Source organism: Podarcis gaigeae, assembly GCF_964106915.1.
Source record: "Podarcis gaigeae genome assembly, chromosome: 2".
Taxonomy (NCBI): domain Eukaryota; kingdom Metazoa; phylum Chordata; class Lepidosauria; order Squamata; family Lacertidae; genus Podarcis; species Podarcis gaigeae.
Genome location: NC_139679.1, coordinates 82,319,112 through 82,335,281, shown reverse-complemented (window position 1 = coordinate 82,335,281; position 16,170 = coordinate 82,319,112). Strand labels below are relative to the sequence as shown.

General features: G+C 42.6%; 1 protein-coding gene across 1 annotated transcript; it reads left to right on the top strand.

The window, feature by feature from the left end:
* The first annotated feature begins 1,193 nt into the window (after positions 1-1,193).
* ACTR8 (actin related protein 8) lies at positions 1,194-16,067 on the top strand. Its single transcript, XM_083727035.1, has 13 exons — positions 1,194-1,703; positions 3,581-3,751; positions 4,729-4,839; positions 5,670-5,774; positions 8,035-8,208; positions 9,387-9,480; positions 10,219-10,351; positions 10,429-10,582; positions 10,834-10,929; positions 12,097-12,237; positions 14,631-14,895; positions 15,119-15,282; positions 15,827-16,067. The coding sequence occupies exons 1-13, from the start codon at positions 1,572-1,574 to the stop codon at positions 15,968-15,970; spliced, it is 1,884 nt and encodes a 627-aa protein (XP_083583161.1). The 5' UTR covers positions 1,194-1,571; the 3' UTR covers positions 15,971-16,067.
* Positions 16,068-16,170: the final 103 nt, after the last annotated feature.

Below are 16,170 nucleotides of genomic sequence, written 5' to 3'. Positions count from 1 at the left end.
TTCCAGTGCCATAGAAAATATCACTTGTGGAAGTCCATAGCTTAGCAGTAGAGCACCTCATTTGTTATACCATATTCAATCCCTGGTATCTCCAGGAGGGGCTGGACTAGATTCCTGTCTGGGGAAGTTGCTAGCCTTTTCCCAGCCTAGTGTCCTTTCTTTTGAATCCCACTCCCACCAGCCCCAACCAGCAGTGCCATAGTAGTTCAGAGCATATGGGGGGTACCAGAGGTTGGGTGGAGAAGGCTGTTGTAGCCAATACTGAACTACAGTGGTACCTCTACTTGCGTTCACCTGTGGTTATGTATCCTTCGGGATATGTGTGTGGCAAACCTGGAAGTATTTTTCTGGGGTTTGTCCTGCGTGCATGCGCAGAAGCACTCTAAACACCATGCGCAGCACTCTACATGCGTGCATGTGCAGAAGCACTAAACCGCACCATGCGCAAAAGCGGCACCTCCGGTTGCAAATTCCTCGGGATGCGACCGGAGCTCCAGAACAGATCCTGTTTGCAACCGTAGGTACTACAGTAGATGGGTCGCTGCCAGGGCTGGCCAACCCATGAGGTGACTGCTTCAGGCAGCAGGATCCACAGGGTGGCAGATGCCAGTGTCGCTCTTTCTCCCTCGCCCCCTTAAGTAAAGGTAAAGGGACCCCTGACCATTAGCTCTAGTCGTGACCGACTCTGGGGTTGCGCCGCTCACCTCACTTTATTGGCCAAGGAAGCTGGCGTACATGTGGCCAGCATGACTAAGCCACTTCTCATGAACCAGAGCAGCGCACGGAAACGCCGTTTACCTTCCCGCCAGAGTAGTACTTGCACTTTGACGTTCTTTTGAACTGCTAGGTTGGCAGGAGCAGGGACCGAGCAATGGGAGCTGACCCCGTCGCGAGGATTCAAACCGCCAACCTTCTGATCGGCAAATCCTAGGCTCTGTGGTGTAACCCACAGCGCCCCCCGCCCCCTTATCCTTAACATAAACCTTCCCTGGCGGGATGAGGAGCACCATTTTGGAGTCCACCTCAGGCGCCCAAACATCTTGGACCGGCCCTGGTGGCTAGTGTGAAGTATGACAGCTTTCTAGGTGCCTAGGGATAATCCCACTTGCTCTCCCTGAGTGCCTTTGCCATTCCCCTTGCCACAGGGACCTAGACAGGATTGATTTATTTGGGGAGGGGGAGGCAGAATCGATTTATCTGCGATGCAATAGGTCAATTAAGTATTTTTATTTATTTACTTGATGGGGGGCGATGCACCCCACTGGCTACGCCCATGCCTCGCCTATAAAAAAACACAGCAAGGCAGGAGGGGAAGAAGTTAGTACATATCGGGAAGCTCAGCTGAAGCACTAAAACGCGACTCAGGCCGTCTTGCGGCGGCCGCTCACTTCCGCCTGGGCCTTGTCTCTGCGCCACACCCGCCGCCGGGTGGCTGGAGGCGGAGGAAGGGGTCGGGCGCCAGCTTCCTCGTCGCAGCCTTTTCGGGGCGGAGAAGAAGCGGCCTCCGCCTCCCCGGAGCCTTCCGCTGCCTCACTCGAGCGACCCGCGGAGGAAGCCGGTCGGGGTCGGGGATGACCCAGGCGGAGAAAGGGGAAGCGGCGGCGGCGGAGAATGGGAAGGACAAGGAGCGCGACAAGGAGAAGGAGCAGCGCGGCGCCAAGAGGCCCATCGTGCCTGCCGCCGTGCCGGAGTCCCTGCAGGAGGTGAGCCCCGGCTTAGGCGGAGAGGCTACTCCCGTGGCCCTCGGGCGGTCGCTCTCGGCTCTGGCGGCGGCGAGGCCTGGGAAGCACGGCGCTCTGGACGGGGCTTCTGCGCCTCCGTCCTGGCTCGCAATAGCCTCTGCCCAGCGAGATCCCCGCGGAACAGCCTAGGCCCGATTTCATAGGGCCGGTGGAGTCGAGTGGTGAAGCTTTCCCTGGGCTGCGCCCCTTCAGAGAGGTGTCCCACGATGGGATACTTGCATTTGCCTTTTATTTTAATGACTTGAACTCATTGCAACATGGAACAACGCAAAGCATGTCAGCCTCGTGCATCCTCTTTTCTGATAGGCGGAACACAGTATGAATGCTCTATGTATTAAATGATATTGCAGATCTCATTTTGCACCTATACAGTATTTCCAAGCAGCAGTTTACTCACTGATCTTTAATTTTATTTGTAAAGCACTTCACTTATATGCCAGCTGTATTGCCACCTTAGCAAGGATGTGTGAAAAACCTTGAGCTGGTAATGAAAATGCTATAGAAGTGAAGTACCTTCCCCTAGGGCAAGCTAATGCTGTTTCAGTGTGTAGGGGCATTTAACATGAATTTCACGCAGCAGGAACATATCCCCTATAGCAGCGCCACCCAACCTTTTTATCGCCGCGGACCAGTAAATGTTTGATAATTTTTCTGTGGCCCGCTTGTTTTGAGCTGAGTCCCCCCCCCCCTCCGTTCACGGCAGCTTCTCTTCAGTCCCCGCGTCTCCGACCTCGAGTCCTCAGTCCTCCTCCTCGGCCAGTGGCGTGAGGTTTGCCTTTCGGCCAATCAGGAAGCGGGAGGACCCGCTCCCTGATTGGACACGAGGAGCATCAGTGTAACAATAGCGAATTTTCATTCACTATTGTCACACAATGGGCGGGCTTGAGAGGGCACATTGCACTGCGCCTCGGCCGCCCACCACAGTAAAATGATTTGAAGTTCCTCGGGCGGCCCGGTGCCAATTGATCCACGGACCGGCACCGGTCCGCAGCCCAGGGGTTGGGGAACACTGCCCTATAGCATCCTATGAAAAGAGTTTCATAATAGTTTCTAATAGCAATATAATAGTGCCTTCTCCTATAATGGATGGTGCTCACTATTGATGCTGTCTACTGATGTTGACTGTTTGCCTTCTTGTTGTTTGCAAATGAGATCTGGAATATCATTTAATGCATAGAGCATTCATACTGTGTTCCTCCTATCAGAAAACAGGTTGCACGAGGCTGACATGCTTTGCATCATTACATGTTGCAATGAGTTCAAGCCTTGGGTTCTCTGAATGTCTAAATGATATTAGCATTTCCATATTACATATTTTGATAAAATTGTCTGCATCAGATGTGCCACTCAAGGCATGCACCCTTTCTGTCAGTTTTTCAAATACAGTGGTACCTCGGGTTACAGACGCTTCAGGTTCCGCGTTTTTGGGTTACGCACCGCATCGAACCCGGAAGTACTGGAATGGGTTACTTCCGTTTTTCGATGCTCACGCATGCACAGAAGCGCGGAATTGCGACCCGCGTGGGCGCAGACGCAGAGCTGCGGGTCGCAAACATGCCTCCCCCACAGATCACGTTCGCAAACTGAGGTTCTACTGTACAGCAATTGTCCATCTAAAACACTATTCCAGATGTGCAAAAAAGCTTACGTAAATGTCCATTGTGGGAGGGGAAAGCAGTGTTACAGAACTTAATAGCTATATTTTGCTGATGGCAGCTCAAAGTGTAAAAAGATACAGATTTTCAAAATGAGGCATAGACTGTATGTTTGGGCACCTACCGAGTACTGTGCTTGGCTGGTTCCTGTTCCTGTTTGTTTATCTATTTTACTATTTTTAGCAAATACAGAGCAACTTCATTGTTGTGATACATCCTGGCTCAATGACTTTAAGGATTGGAAGAGCTACAGACACACTTCCTATTGGCATTCCTCACGTCATTGCAAGAAGGCACAAGCAGCAAGGGCAACCCACATACAAAGACAGTTGGCTTCTAAGGGAAGGACTCAATGTAAGTCTTGGAATTTGAGTATTATGTTAAATTGAACTGTTTCATTTGAACTACATTTTTTTTTGGTGTGCTAAATTTTCCTAGTCATCCTTACTTCTTTGGGTTGCACGATAACAGCTTGCCTCTGTAATAACATGCGTTTGTCTTGCATCATCTATAGCAGCTACATATGGGAATTAATGCAGGCTATGGCATTAAACTTGCTATAAATGGCACAAGATTTAAGAGGGACAGATTTTTGCACCAAGCACTGAGGACCACATCACACAGGACTCTCTTTTATGTAGATATCAGTTTGGCACACAAAAAATTGAATGTACAATGTAATATTATATATATAGGTATCTATTTTTATTCAAAGGTCACCAGCAGTTCTTTAATTTACACAGGCATTTTCTGCAGAGTAGTGTAGCAAGTATAGTTTTTCTGGCTTAATTGATAAATCACCTGCTTCTGACAATGGTGGCTATCATGAAATCACAGTCAAAGGAAAAGTAAAGAAAAATGAAAACATTGTCGAAATGAGTGAGCCAGCAGATTTTTAAAAAAAGACTTTTTAAACAAGGAGTGGGAAAGGTATTGTTTTGTGGATCTGAATGGGAAATGCATTAGCTTACTCTGCTCCTCAAACATTTGTGGTCTCTAAAAATGCAAAGTCCATGGACAATATAAAGAAAATCATAGCAGTTTTGCAAAGGACTATGCTTGATTCTGAGCTTTCTTTTTGGGGCAGAGGGAGAGAATGTCAATGTGCTTATGCAGCTGCTTACATTTTATTGGTTAGAGAGCTATTTTAATGATTATTTTATATTTTTAGGGTGTTTTAGGTTTTATTGAATGTATTGTGCCTTGATATTTTACATGAGTTTTAAAATATTTGCAAAAGCATTTTGAAAATAATTTTATTAAGAAAGTCAAAAGACCCACTTCTGTGTTTAGAGGACAGATACTTATTGTTATTGTTTGCTTTTATTTAGAAACCTGAAAGTACTGAACAAAGACAGAATGGTCTTAAAATGGTTGACCAAGCAATATGGTCCAAAAAGATGTCAAATGGTGCCAGACGTATACCAGTGTCACCTGATCAGGTATCTCATTTATAAACTGATTGATAGAAATTGCTTTTTGAGGGGTGTAAAAGCAGTGAAAAGCCTTGTAGCAGCACTAATAAATCTAGGATAGTATTCAACTATGTTTTAGTCAGAGTAGGCTCATTGAAATCAATGATCATAACTAAGTTAGGTCCATTAATTTCACTTGATCTACTATGACTAATCCTTACTTGAACACTACCCCAGTCTTCAAAATGCAGTGGTACCTCGGGTTACATACGCTTCAGGTTACAGACTCCTCTAACGCAGAAATAATACCTTGGGTTAAGAACTTTGCTTCAGGATGAGAACAGAAATCGTGTGGCAGTGGCACGGCAGCAGCGGGAGGCCCCGTTAGCTAAAGTGGTGCTTCAGGTTAAGAACAGTTTCAGGTTAAGAACGGACCTCCGGAATGAATTAAGCACGTAACCAGAGGTACCACTGTAGTTTAAAGGCAGGAATGGACCATAGCCCTGGGCTTGACATTCAGAGGATCTCAAGTTCAATCTGTGGAATCTGAAATTTAAACAAGACCAGCTAAGCAGCTGATGTGAAAGACCGAGGCCCTTGTTGCTGACCTTGTTGCTGACTTAGCCTTGTCTAAGGCAATCTCCCGTGTTCCCTCTGGAAATTTATTTTTTGTCGTATAATAGTTCAATAGAGGGATAGCAGTTCAACAGAGGGATATAAATTACGATAAATTTTGAGCAACTCATATAGCATATGACTACACATGTTTGTGCTCTTAAGATACTTTGAAAAATAGTTAATTTTAAGTGTGACCATTCCCCCCCCCCCCCATTCCTTGTTTCAAATTTCCATTTCAGGCCCGATCTTACAATAGGCAGATGAGACCTGCTATTTTAGATCATAGCTCTGGAACAAAATGGACAAACACTTCCCATCATCCCGAATATGTCATTGGAGAAGAGGTAGGAACACCTTGCCTCATTTCATTAAAAGTAATTCTCCTCCTGTATCTCATGTACAGTTCAGCAACCATAAGTATTTTTAAAAAAATGTATTTGGGAAAAACACAGTTTTTACATTAGTTGTTTGTGGCACATGGATCTCCTGAAGTTTGAAAAAGAAGAAGCAATCATCTTGCAGTTCACACAGAAATCCCTGCTTGGTTGCCTTGAGGATATTCCTAATGCTCACAAAGCAAGTGGCTGTTTACAAGCCTGAGAGAAAGAAACCAAATTAGTGAATGCAGATGGGAACACAGTAATACGTTTTCATATGTAACCTATCAAATATTAACTTTTAAGCTGTTTTTATAAAAAGGTAAAGGTACCCCTGCCCGTACGGGCCAGTCGTGTCTGACTCTGGGGTTGCACGCTCATCTCGCTTAAGAGGCCGGGGGCCAGCGCTGTCCGGAGACACTTCGGGTCATGTGGCCAGCGTGACAAGCTGCATCTGGCGAGCCAGCGCAGCACACGGAAATGCCGTTTACCTTCCCGCTAGTAAGCGGTCCCTATTTATCTACTTGCACCCCGGGGTGCTTTCGAACTGCTAGGTTGGCAGGCGCTGGGACTGAGCAACGGGAGCGCACCCCGCCGTGGGGATTCGAACCACCGACCTGACGATCGGCAAGTCCTAGGCGCTGAGGTTTTACCCACAGCGCTACCCGCGTCCCAGCTGTTTTTATAACAGTCTTCAATTGAATTTTTAGTGTTTTAAACTGGTAAGAAAAATATCTCTGTCAGGATTCCTTCGCCACCCCTCTACTATTGACACCAGTGGCAGACTTGGGGCTCTCAAATTTCAGCAGCCCCCTGTGCAACCCTAAAATTCAGTCCCCCTGCACCTGTTGCTCTCCGTTCTACAGCCCCCTGCAGTGTGGCCAAACCGGCCATGCCAACCTAAAACTGTTGACACTCCACTCATGCAGGGAAAATAGAACTGAAGACTATGCAAGGCAGCTGCCTTTTCCATTCACTGCTGCTGTAATATGGGTTCTGGAGCACAGGCCATCAAGGGCAGTGTGGCAAAATGCAGTGTTTATGATGGTCTTATTTTAAGAACAGCAGCAAAAGAGAATATGGCATTCGGAACAGCATTTTCCAATGGGAAAAATGCAGTTTATGCAGAGCAATGGGCGAGCTTAATAATAAATGGTAATGTTACAGAAAAATGCAGCATTAAAAAAGGGAGAAGGCAAGGATCCCCTATGTTGTCACTGTTATTTATCCTAGTGTTAGAAGTGTTGACTAGAGAAATACAAAAATTGATGAAACAACAGGAATTAAGGTGGGGCAGGGAGCGTACAAAGTGAAAGCCTTTGCAGACAACATTGTATTGACGTTGGAAAATCTGATAGTAAGCGTCCAAATGATAATAGAAACTATAACAAAATTTGGCAACTTAGCAGGATTCTGTATAAATAAGGAGGGAAATTGATAGTAAAAAGTCTAGACACGGAGGCAAAAGATAAACTTGAGACTATCACCGGGGTGGGGGTGGGGCGGGGAGGTTAAATATTTGGGGATATGGATATCCGCTAAGAACTTAAACCTTTTCCAGGATAACGATGTTAAAATCTGGAATGAAATTTTAAAAAGTCTAGAAAAATGGACTAGAATGAACCATTCTTTGTGAGGAAGAATATCCGTAGTCGCAATGAATGTTTTGCCCAAGATGATCTCTTTATTTTAAACATTGCCCGGTGATAAATAGCCCAAACTGTTTCAAACAGTCGAAGAAAGATGTGACAAACTTCATTTGGCAGGAGGAAACACCCCTGAATTAAATATAAAAATCTGACAGATGTAAGAGAAAGAGGGGGCTTTGCCTTTCCAGACCTCAGACTTTATTATGAGGCAGCAGATAAGATCAAAAAAGGAAGACTTGAGATGATAATGGGTAGAATATCAGGATATGCAGCAGATCAAGATTTCCCTAGAATGCCACCGAGAGATGGACTGAGAAGTCTTAGAAAAGTGATAAGTGGTGGATATTGTATGGTGTGTGTATAAAAGCTTAAAATGGCATAAATAAAAGTTTTTGTCTTTTTTTTAAAAAAATTGCTAGTTTTCTGTTACCACTAAAGGCTGAACCGTGTTGTATGTTTCAGTTTGCTTTGGAATGCTTTTTTGTTTCGAAGTGTTACTGACTAGCAAATGTACAGAAATTCCAAGTGTTCACAATTAAACTTTGAAAGAGATAAATATAGTCAATTCTTCTTTTCAGGCATTATATGTTAACCCTATGGACTGTTACAATGTTCATTGGCCTGTTCATCGAGGGCAGTTGAACCTTCACTCAGGGCCAAGCGGTTCCCTTACTGCAGTCCTAGCTGATCTTGAAGTTATATGGTCGCATGCGATACAGAAGTATTTAGAAATACCTCTGAAGGATTTGAAGGTGAGCTATGGCAGACTTCATCTGTTCATGACAATGACTGTCAACGTTTCATCATTGTTGCTGCAAAAGGGTTTGACAGTTGAAGCCTTTGGCAGTCTAGGTCCTACATTCCTTAGTAGCACCTTCTTCCATGTATACTTCCCATGGGATCATCTAATGCACTACTCTGTTTAAAAACCTTTAGAATAAGAGTTTAATTAATTCATTAATATCCCGGCCTTTCTCTAAAGGAGCCCATGGTGGCAAACATATCAATACTGAAACAATAGAATGAAAACAGTTAAAAACTCCTAAAAATAATTGCCTACCCTCAAAACAATTGATTTCAGGGTTTTCAAGGACAGGTCTTTCAGCCATCAAGTACCTGGGTAAACAGGAATGTTGTTAAATTGCTCCTAAAAGTTAGTGAGAGAGAGCAACACACCTCATAGGAGAGGGCATTCCACAAATGGGGAGCAACCACCAAGAAGGCCCTGTTAAGGAGGTGTTTAGTTTATAACTGTGGTGTTCACCTTGAAGTTCCCTACCAAGTGAGCTCTAGTTGTTTATAATTAATTCCTTTATTTTTGAAAATACTTCTGCCCCGCCTGATTTCACAAAGGAAGCTAACAAATCAGATAATAACAGTAGAAGAACAAATGACCCCAAATTAAACCTGCTTGTAAAATGCAAAATATAAGCCTGAGTATCAAAACTAAAGAAAAGCCAGAGGAATTCTGGTTCCCTCCCTATTAAGATTTATAGCAAATGGTTGTGGTTGGCTTCAGGAGAGGGAGAGGATGTCCTGTTGTGCAGATGGAAGGTCTTGTGCTAGTTAGTACCTGTGTGTGCAGGCCACATCCTCACCACTTTGTGGCCTCCCTTGTGGGTTGTTCAAGGGAGAATGTAGACTCTGGTATTCTCCAGAGAGTATGAAAATCCTGCAGTTAGCCCTACTGCATTACAAGAATTGGTTCAACATCCAGGAGGAAATTTGGCACCTCACAGCCAAGCTGTTAGATTTCCCCATGCCCTGGATTAAAACATTTCAATGATGTAATTGGCCCTAACTCTTAACCAATATTTTCTCTTCCTTCAATAATTGAAATTATTTAGATAGCTCATGGCATGAACCCGTTCCACTGTATGAAGACCAGCAGACCGGAAAATGAATCCTAGTTTGTTCTTTTCTCTTTCAGTATTACCGGTGTATTTTGCTAATACCAGACATCTATAACAAGCAGCATGTGAAAGAAATAGTAAATATGATCCTAATGAAGATGGGATTCTCAGGTAATAAAGCAACATCTGTGGTCAGCTGCTTAGTGCAAGAGTTTTGAAGGTACCTTTTGTTTCTAAGTTGGAATCATGAAACTTCCAGAATATTTTTTTGCTCTTACTGCCACCCATGTCTCATCCAGGTGAATAAATAGTTCAGTCTTTGGCAACATATATCATGAAATTAGTAATGTGCAACTCTATGGCCAAATTTTAAAGAAATTACTTCAGTGTTTGGTCAATACAAAGTTGTGTTTGCTGAGTCAAAACCATCTAATCTACTTATGTATCTTACAGAGGTATTGTCATCTAGTTTCCACTATAGGAGAGGCCCCAACTGGATGTAACACTACTGAGATCCAGAGCCTCTGCTACAGTCACTCCCAGCTGCCTCCTGCCAACAACTGCATTGGGCAGATGAGTCCTGCTCCAAATAGCAATTTTCAGCTCACTGTCTAAAAGACTGGAGTTGGTTGGGAGATGCAGAGACATGAAACACTGATTTTAAAAAATATTAAAACAGGGAAGCTGGAAAATATTATCATGGTGACATGTTGATCTATTTATGAAACGCATGGGTAGCAATAAACACATTTCTTCCTCTCTTTTGTTTAAAACACTTCCCAGAGTTTTATATATATAAAAGAGGGCATGTTATGGGAAGTGTTCAGTAGTGGGGCGCATATGAGTAATGTTTCTGAATAGGGTAGCAAAGCAGTGTATATAACAGTATTCCTGCCATTTTGTTTTCAGGCATAGTGGTCCATCAGGAATCTGTCTGTGCTACTTTTGGAAGTGGTTTAGGTAGTGCATGCGTCGTCGATGTGGGGGATCAGAAGACAAGTGTCTGCTGTGTCGAAGACGGTGTTTCGCACCGTAACACCAGGTAATTATTATAAAGTGGCAGTAACATTCAGGTGAAAAGAAGCAAGTCTTCTAATGGCTGCTGCTGCTTTTTTTTAGGTTATGCCTTGCATATGGAGGTTCTGATGTGTCAAGATGCTTTTATTGGCTTATGCAGCGAGCTGGGTTCCCTTACCGAGACTGCCAACTAGCTAAAAAGACAGATTGCCTTCTCCTGCAGCACTTAAAAGAAACATTTTGCCATTTAGACCAGGTAAGTTCAAAGACCTAGATAAGGAGCTCCACACTTCTGATTTGCTGTTTCCCAGGCTCATGTTTGGTCACAAACTAGTGCGACCTTACAGATTTTTAGCTGTATAATTAATGGTAATAGAGGTTATGAAGTTACCAACAGTGGAGAGAAAACTGAAAATTCTCATGTATGGCTGATCTCTTCTCAGTGTAGTTTGAAAGATTTGAAAGTTCATTAAAGCATTAATACCTTTTTCTATGTATTTTTATCAGGATTTATCTGGACTGAAAGATCATGAGTTTCAAGTCCGTCACCCAGATTCTCCAGCTTTGCTGTATCAGTTGCGCTTGGGAGATGAAAAGTTACAGGTAAAGACTGGGTGGGGTATACATGCACATAAGGTGGAAAGAGACTTTTCCCTCCTCTCACCCCCCTCTGTGCTCCCCAAACCTGTTATTTTGGTTCTCCTAACCCTCCAGGGTAGATTTAGCAGGACACGGGTAGAAGAATGCAAGAATGCAGACCGCATTCTGTGTACACAACTTAGTTGCATCCTGCCCTATGATAGACATGCCCTGGGATGTAGATGCGGACTTAAGTGCAGAAGTCAATGAAAAATAAAGGTAAAGGTAAAGGGACCCCTGATCATTAGGTCCAGTCGTGACCAACTCTGAGGTTGCGGCGCTCACCTCGCTTTATTGGCCGAGGGAGCCGGCGTACAGCTTCCGGGTTATGTGGCCAGCATGACTAAGCTGCTTCTGGTGAAGCAGAGCAGCACACGGAAACACTGTTTACTTTCCCGCCAGAGTGGTACCTATTTATCTACTTGCACTTTGACGTCCTTTCGAACTGCTAAGTTGGCAGCAGCAGGGACCGAGCAACGGGAGTTCACCCCGTCGCAGGGATTCGAACCGCTGACCTTCTGATCGGCAAGTCCTAGGATCTGTGGTTTAACCCACAGCGCCACCCGCGTCCCAGCCCCAATGAAAAATAGTGGGGTGTTAATTAGTTTTCAGCAGCTCAATCTGCATGTTTCTCTTCTTCTAGTCTCATTGAGTGCTATGATATTCAGGAGATACACAGCAAATACAGATGTGGGGTAACTAGCTCAAATGCTTAAATGTTGAATTAAATAAACTTAATATACCGGTATGTTTCTATCTACACATGCTGCTGACAGGTATCATATCGTTTGGAACACGAGGCTGTACCCTATGCAGCTCTAAGTAGCTTGTTACATCAGCAGAAGGATTTAAGTTTGTACAATATAACTTCTCCCCCCCCCCCTGCACACCCCCTAAATCTGTTCTAGTTGTTCCTCTAGCCTTCCAGAGCAGATTTGGGCAGGGTGTGAGAGGGGGAGAGTTCCATTGTGCAAGCAAAAATCCTTCTGCTAACAGAACAAGTGCATTAGATACCACCCAAGATGTTTTATCTGCTTCTGAAACTGATTGCTCTGTTAGAAAGCAAGTGCAAGCAAGCATTTATGAATTGGTAAAGATAATTTTAAGCTCTTCCCCACCTCTAATGATTAGGCTCCGATGGCATTATTTTATCCAGCAACCTTTGGAATTGTGGGGCAGAAAATGACATCTTTGCAGCAACGATCACAAGGTGATCCTGAGGATCCGCATGATGAACATTATCTCTTAGCTACACAAAGTAAGCAGGAGCAGGTGTGTTGTGTGTCTTTTTCCTTGTTTTCTCTTCCTAGGAGACTTTTCTGCACAGATCTAATTATACTTAATTAAAGCCTTCCTCTTGGAGAATAGCTAGAAGGTTCATGCTAATGTTGTAAACCGCCATGTGATCATTGGTTGAAGGGTGGTATATAAAATATAAAATAATAATAATAATAATAATAATAATAATAATAATAATAATAATAATAAAGGGTTCATTTAGACCTCTGGCATGGCTGCAAAGAGGAGTTCAGAAGCTTTTGCTTTCATTTTAGAACAACAGCAGCTTGCTTTGTCATTTGAACCTGGATGAGCGGTGGTTAATCTCAGCTATAGTTAATTGTAGGAAGCCAACTTCAAACCACAGTTTATAAAGCTGGCTTGTTCCAGCTAAGCATAGTTAAAATTTAACTAATTTAACTAATTTTTGGGTTTGGACAGCATGCAAAACAGCAGTTCATTTAAAACAGAAGTAGCAGTTTCTGATGTTTTCATAGTCATTCTGGATGAGAGCAAGTGAGCTCAAGGCTGACAGACTTTTATAAACAGATAGGTAGCCGTGTTGGTCTGCCATAGTCAAAACAAAAAATTCCTTCCAGTAGCACCTTAAAGACCAACTAAGTTAGTTCTAGGTATGAGCTTTCGTGTGCATGCACACTTCTTCAGATACACTGAAACAGAAGTCACCAGACCCTTCTATATAGTGAGAAGGTGGGGAGGGGTATTACTCAGAAGGGTGGTGGGAATGGGTGATTGGCAGATAGCTGTGATGAGCCTGTTGACGACTCTTAACGACTGCAATAGGTCTTGCAGGAAAAAGCAAGGGGTGAGAAGGTGAAAAATGGCTTTGTCATGTATAATGAGATAAGAATCTAATGTCTTTGTTCAGACCAGGTCTCTCCATGGTTTTAAGTTTGGTAATAAGTTGCAATTCAGCAGCTTCTCTTTCCAGTCTATTTCTGAAATTCCTTTGTAATAGAACAGCTTCTTTGAGATCTTGTATAGAATGTCCTGGGAGATTGAAGTGTTCTCCAACTGGTTTCTCTGTCTTAACCACATGCACACGAAAGCTCATACCTAGAACTAACTTAGTTGGTCTTTAAGGTGCTACTGGAAGGAATTTTTTGTTTAGACTTTTATAAAGTTAATCTTTGCTTTAGGGTTATGTCTGAAGGCAGACATAGTGTGTGTGTGTGTGTGTGTGTGTGTGTGTGTGTGTGTGTGTGCATACTAACAAGAAGTACTAACAAGAATCCTTTCAAAGCATTCCATCGTGTAACAGCAAGCTATCACTCTGCTTGGGAACACATTTTTAAAAGAAAAGCCTGACTAGCATTTCAGATACATTTTAATTGAATAACTTTCTAAAGCAATGCCTGAAGTAACTGATATTCTAGTTTGAAGTCTTGTTTGTTCTGTTATGTTTTACTCCAGGAAGACCCATTTATCCTAAGTACAACCCAATAAGGCAGACATGTATCTACAAAATAATTTAGTTAAAAATGTGATCCCATTGAGATCACAAGATGAAATTTTGCAGGTAGATCTTAGAAATATTTAATAATACAATTTCTTTGGAAATTTTAAATCAAATTAATTTTTTGAATCGCTTTTTAAAATTTAAAATTTTGTAACCTAACTTTGAAATGTAAAGTAAGCCCATCATGTGACATATCATATTAAAGCCCACAATGTTCTGAAGAGATTGGTATTTTTTAGTTTTGAAATATCTTAATTCTGGACTGAGCTTTTACAGTTTTTGTGTAGTCAGACATGGCCAAAATTGTCAATTTTTTAAAATTTCCAACTATCATGACTCAAAAAGAGGATGTGATAAAAAAATTAAACTTTTAGATTTAAACTATTCAACAAGTGTACAAAATATTAAGAAAATTGGATGACATGAGGTTAGAAAAAATGGATCATGATATGAAATGACCCGGTATGCTTGATTTTATTGTCATTACCTTAGTTATGTAAAAGCTTTTTACAAAATAATAAAAGCAAAACTTCAGTGGTATTTCTTCAGCTACCACTCTGATCCTACAGGTGGCTATAGTTTGGGTGGCACATGCAGTTGCTTCCACAAAGGTCGCTATGATGGTATACTGTGTATGGAATGTGCTGAGCCATTGGAAATGGAAGACTTGGGTAAGGGAGCATATGGTGTTTGTGCCAAAGAATATGAAAATAATATGGCGAAAGGCCAGAAGTAGCAGTGTGGTTTTACTCGCCGCCCAGTCCCTTAGTGTCAGGTGTGATATGTGGGACTGTTTTTAGCTGCAACAATCCTCACACCTATTTTGGCAGATGCAGTGGAATGTGTTTTGCATCTAACAAAATTGGAGCTTTTCAATTGATAACCTGCCCTGTTTTGCTTTTTAAAGTCCGCAAAAGCAACAGCCGACAGGAAGTCGATTTCCAAGCCTAGTGGATTTGAGGGGGATCTGCGTGGCCAATCTGCAAGCGTTGCTGAAAATCTCTATCCTCCAGAAGTCGAGATCGGCACTTCGCATGGTGACTGCATTATGGGTGGAAATGAGTCTGAAGAACCCCTTACAGCTCACATGTCCAGGAAAACTGCTGTATCTCAGTTTGAAGGGAAAGCGTTAGGCCTTGACAAAGCAATCTTGCACAGTATTGATTGCTGTGGTAAGAAAACTATATATACTTATTAACAGTAATACTTTGGGCCAAGATAGATTCTAGTACAAGGAGGATTCATAAGTTTGCAGGAACTAATCTACTCTCGCTCTCATCCATTTCTTCTTTAGTTACCTGGTTCAATCTGTTTTAATGTTAACGGCTAATTCTGTATTGTTTCAATTCATTCTTCACAGTTTACATAAAACTTATTTTGATTTTGATTTCTCAGCATCTGACGATACCAAAAAGAAAATGTACAGTTCTATCCTGGTTGTAGGAGGTGGTCTGATGTTCCACAAAGCCCAAGAGTTCCTTCAGCACAGAATTCTCAACAAAATGCCTCCTTCTTTCAGGAGAGTTGTTGAAAACGTAGAAGTTATTACAAGACCAAAGGTACTTGTGTATGAATCTAGGCATACTTTTAGGTCAGGGTTGGGAAACATTTTCTTTTCTGTCAGGGGCCACATGACTGAAGTGGTGGGTGGAGCTAGAATCAAAGGTGGGTGTAGCCACCTCCTCTGTCTATGTTAATACACTTGCTACAGCAGCTCATATCCTCTTCTAGTTAATTATAAATTTCAGTTAATTGTATTGGCCAGTACAGAATGTTATTTGTATATTCCAATAGTGTAGTATATAGCGAAGAACATGCATTGGTTCTTTTGTGCAAGGGGCTTGACTAATAAACTAAAGGCCATCCCCTTCTGCCTAAAATTCATTAAGAACAGCAGCAACAAAGCGATTCTTCTTTTGCTACAAAAGTAAATTGTATCTTTTGTGCTGATTTGGGATTGTAAAGATTTTAAGCACTGAGCACAACGTCTCACAGTAGCCTCAGTTAAAAACATTAACATTCTTAAAGCAAATGTAAGTGGATTTGTGGGGTTTAGTTTACACCATTTACCTTGCTCATTCTTTTCCTTTGCATTAATCGTAGGACATGGATCCTCGTTTGATAGCATGGAAAGGGGGTGCTGTTCTAGCCTGCCTGGATACAACACAGGAGCTCTGGATATATCAACGAGAATGGCAGCGATTTGGTGTCCGTATGTTACGCGAAAGAGCTGCTTTTGTCTGGTGATCTTGTGCAATATTTAGATAGGATAAAATGCTGAGTATTACTTTTTCTCTTTATAGCCCTGACATTTGTGTTTTTAATAAAATCCATATAAAAAGAATCATTTTTCTTCTGGGCTGTTTAAGAAAACTGTAGTTGTACTCAAGATTTTCTTAAAGCTTTTCTCTAGTTTTATGCTTTGGAGTGGTCTCAATGAAGCACAT

Excerpts from the sequence above, each read along its gene's own strand:
- ACTR8 (XM_083727035.1), top strand. The coding sequence starts at position 1,572 with ATGACCCAGGCGGAGAAAGGGGAAGCGGCGGCGGCGGAGAATGGGAAG. Across the intron at positions 4,840-5,669 it reads TACCAGTGTCACCTGATCAG|GCCCGATCTTACAATAGGCA; the intron begins GTATCTCATTTA and ends TTTCCATTTCAG. Across the intron at positions 12,238-14,630 it reads CACAAAGTAAGCAGGAGCAG|TCCGCAAAAGCAACAGCCGA; the intron begins GTGTGTTGTGTG and ends TGCTTTTTAAAG.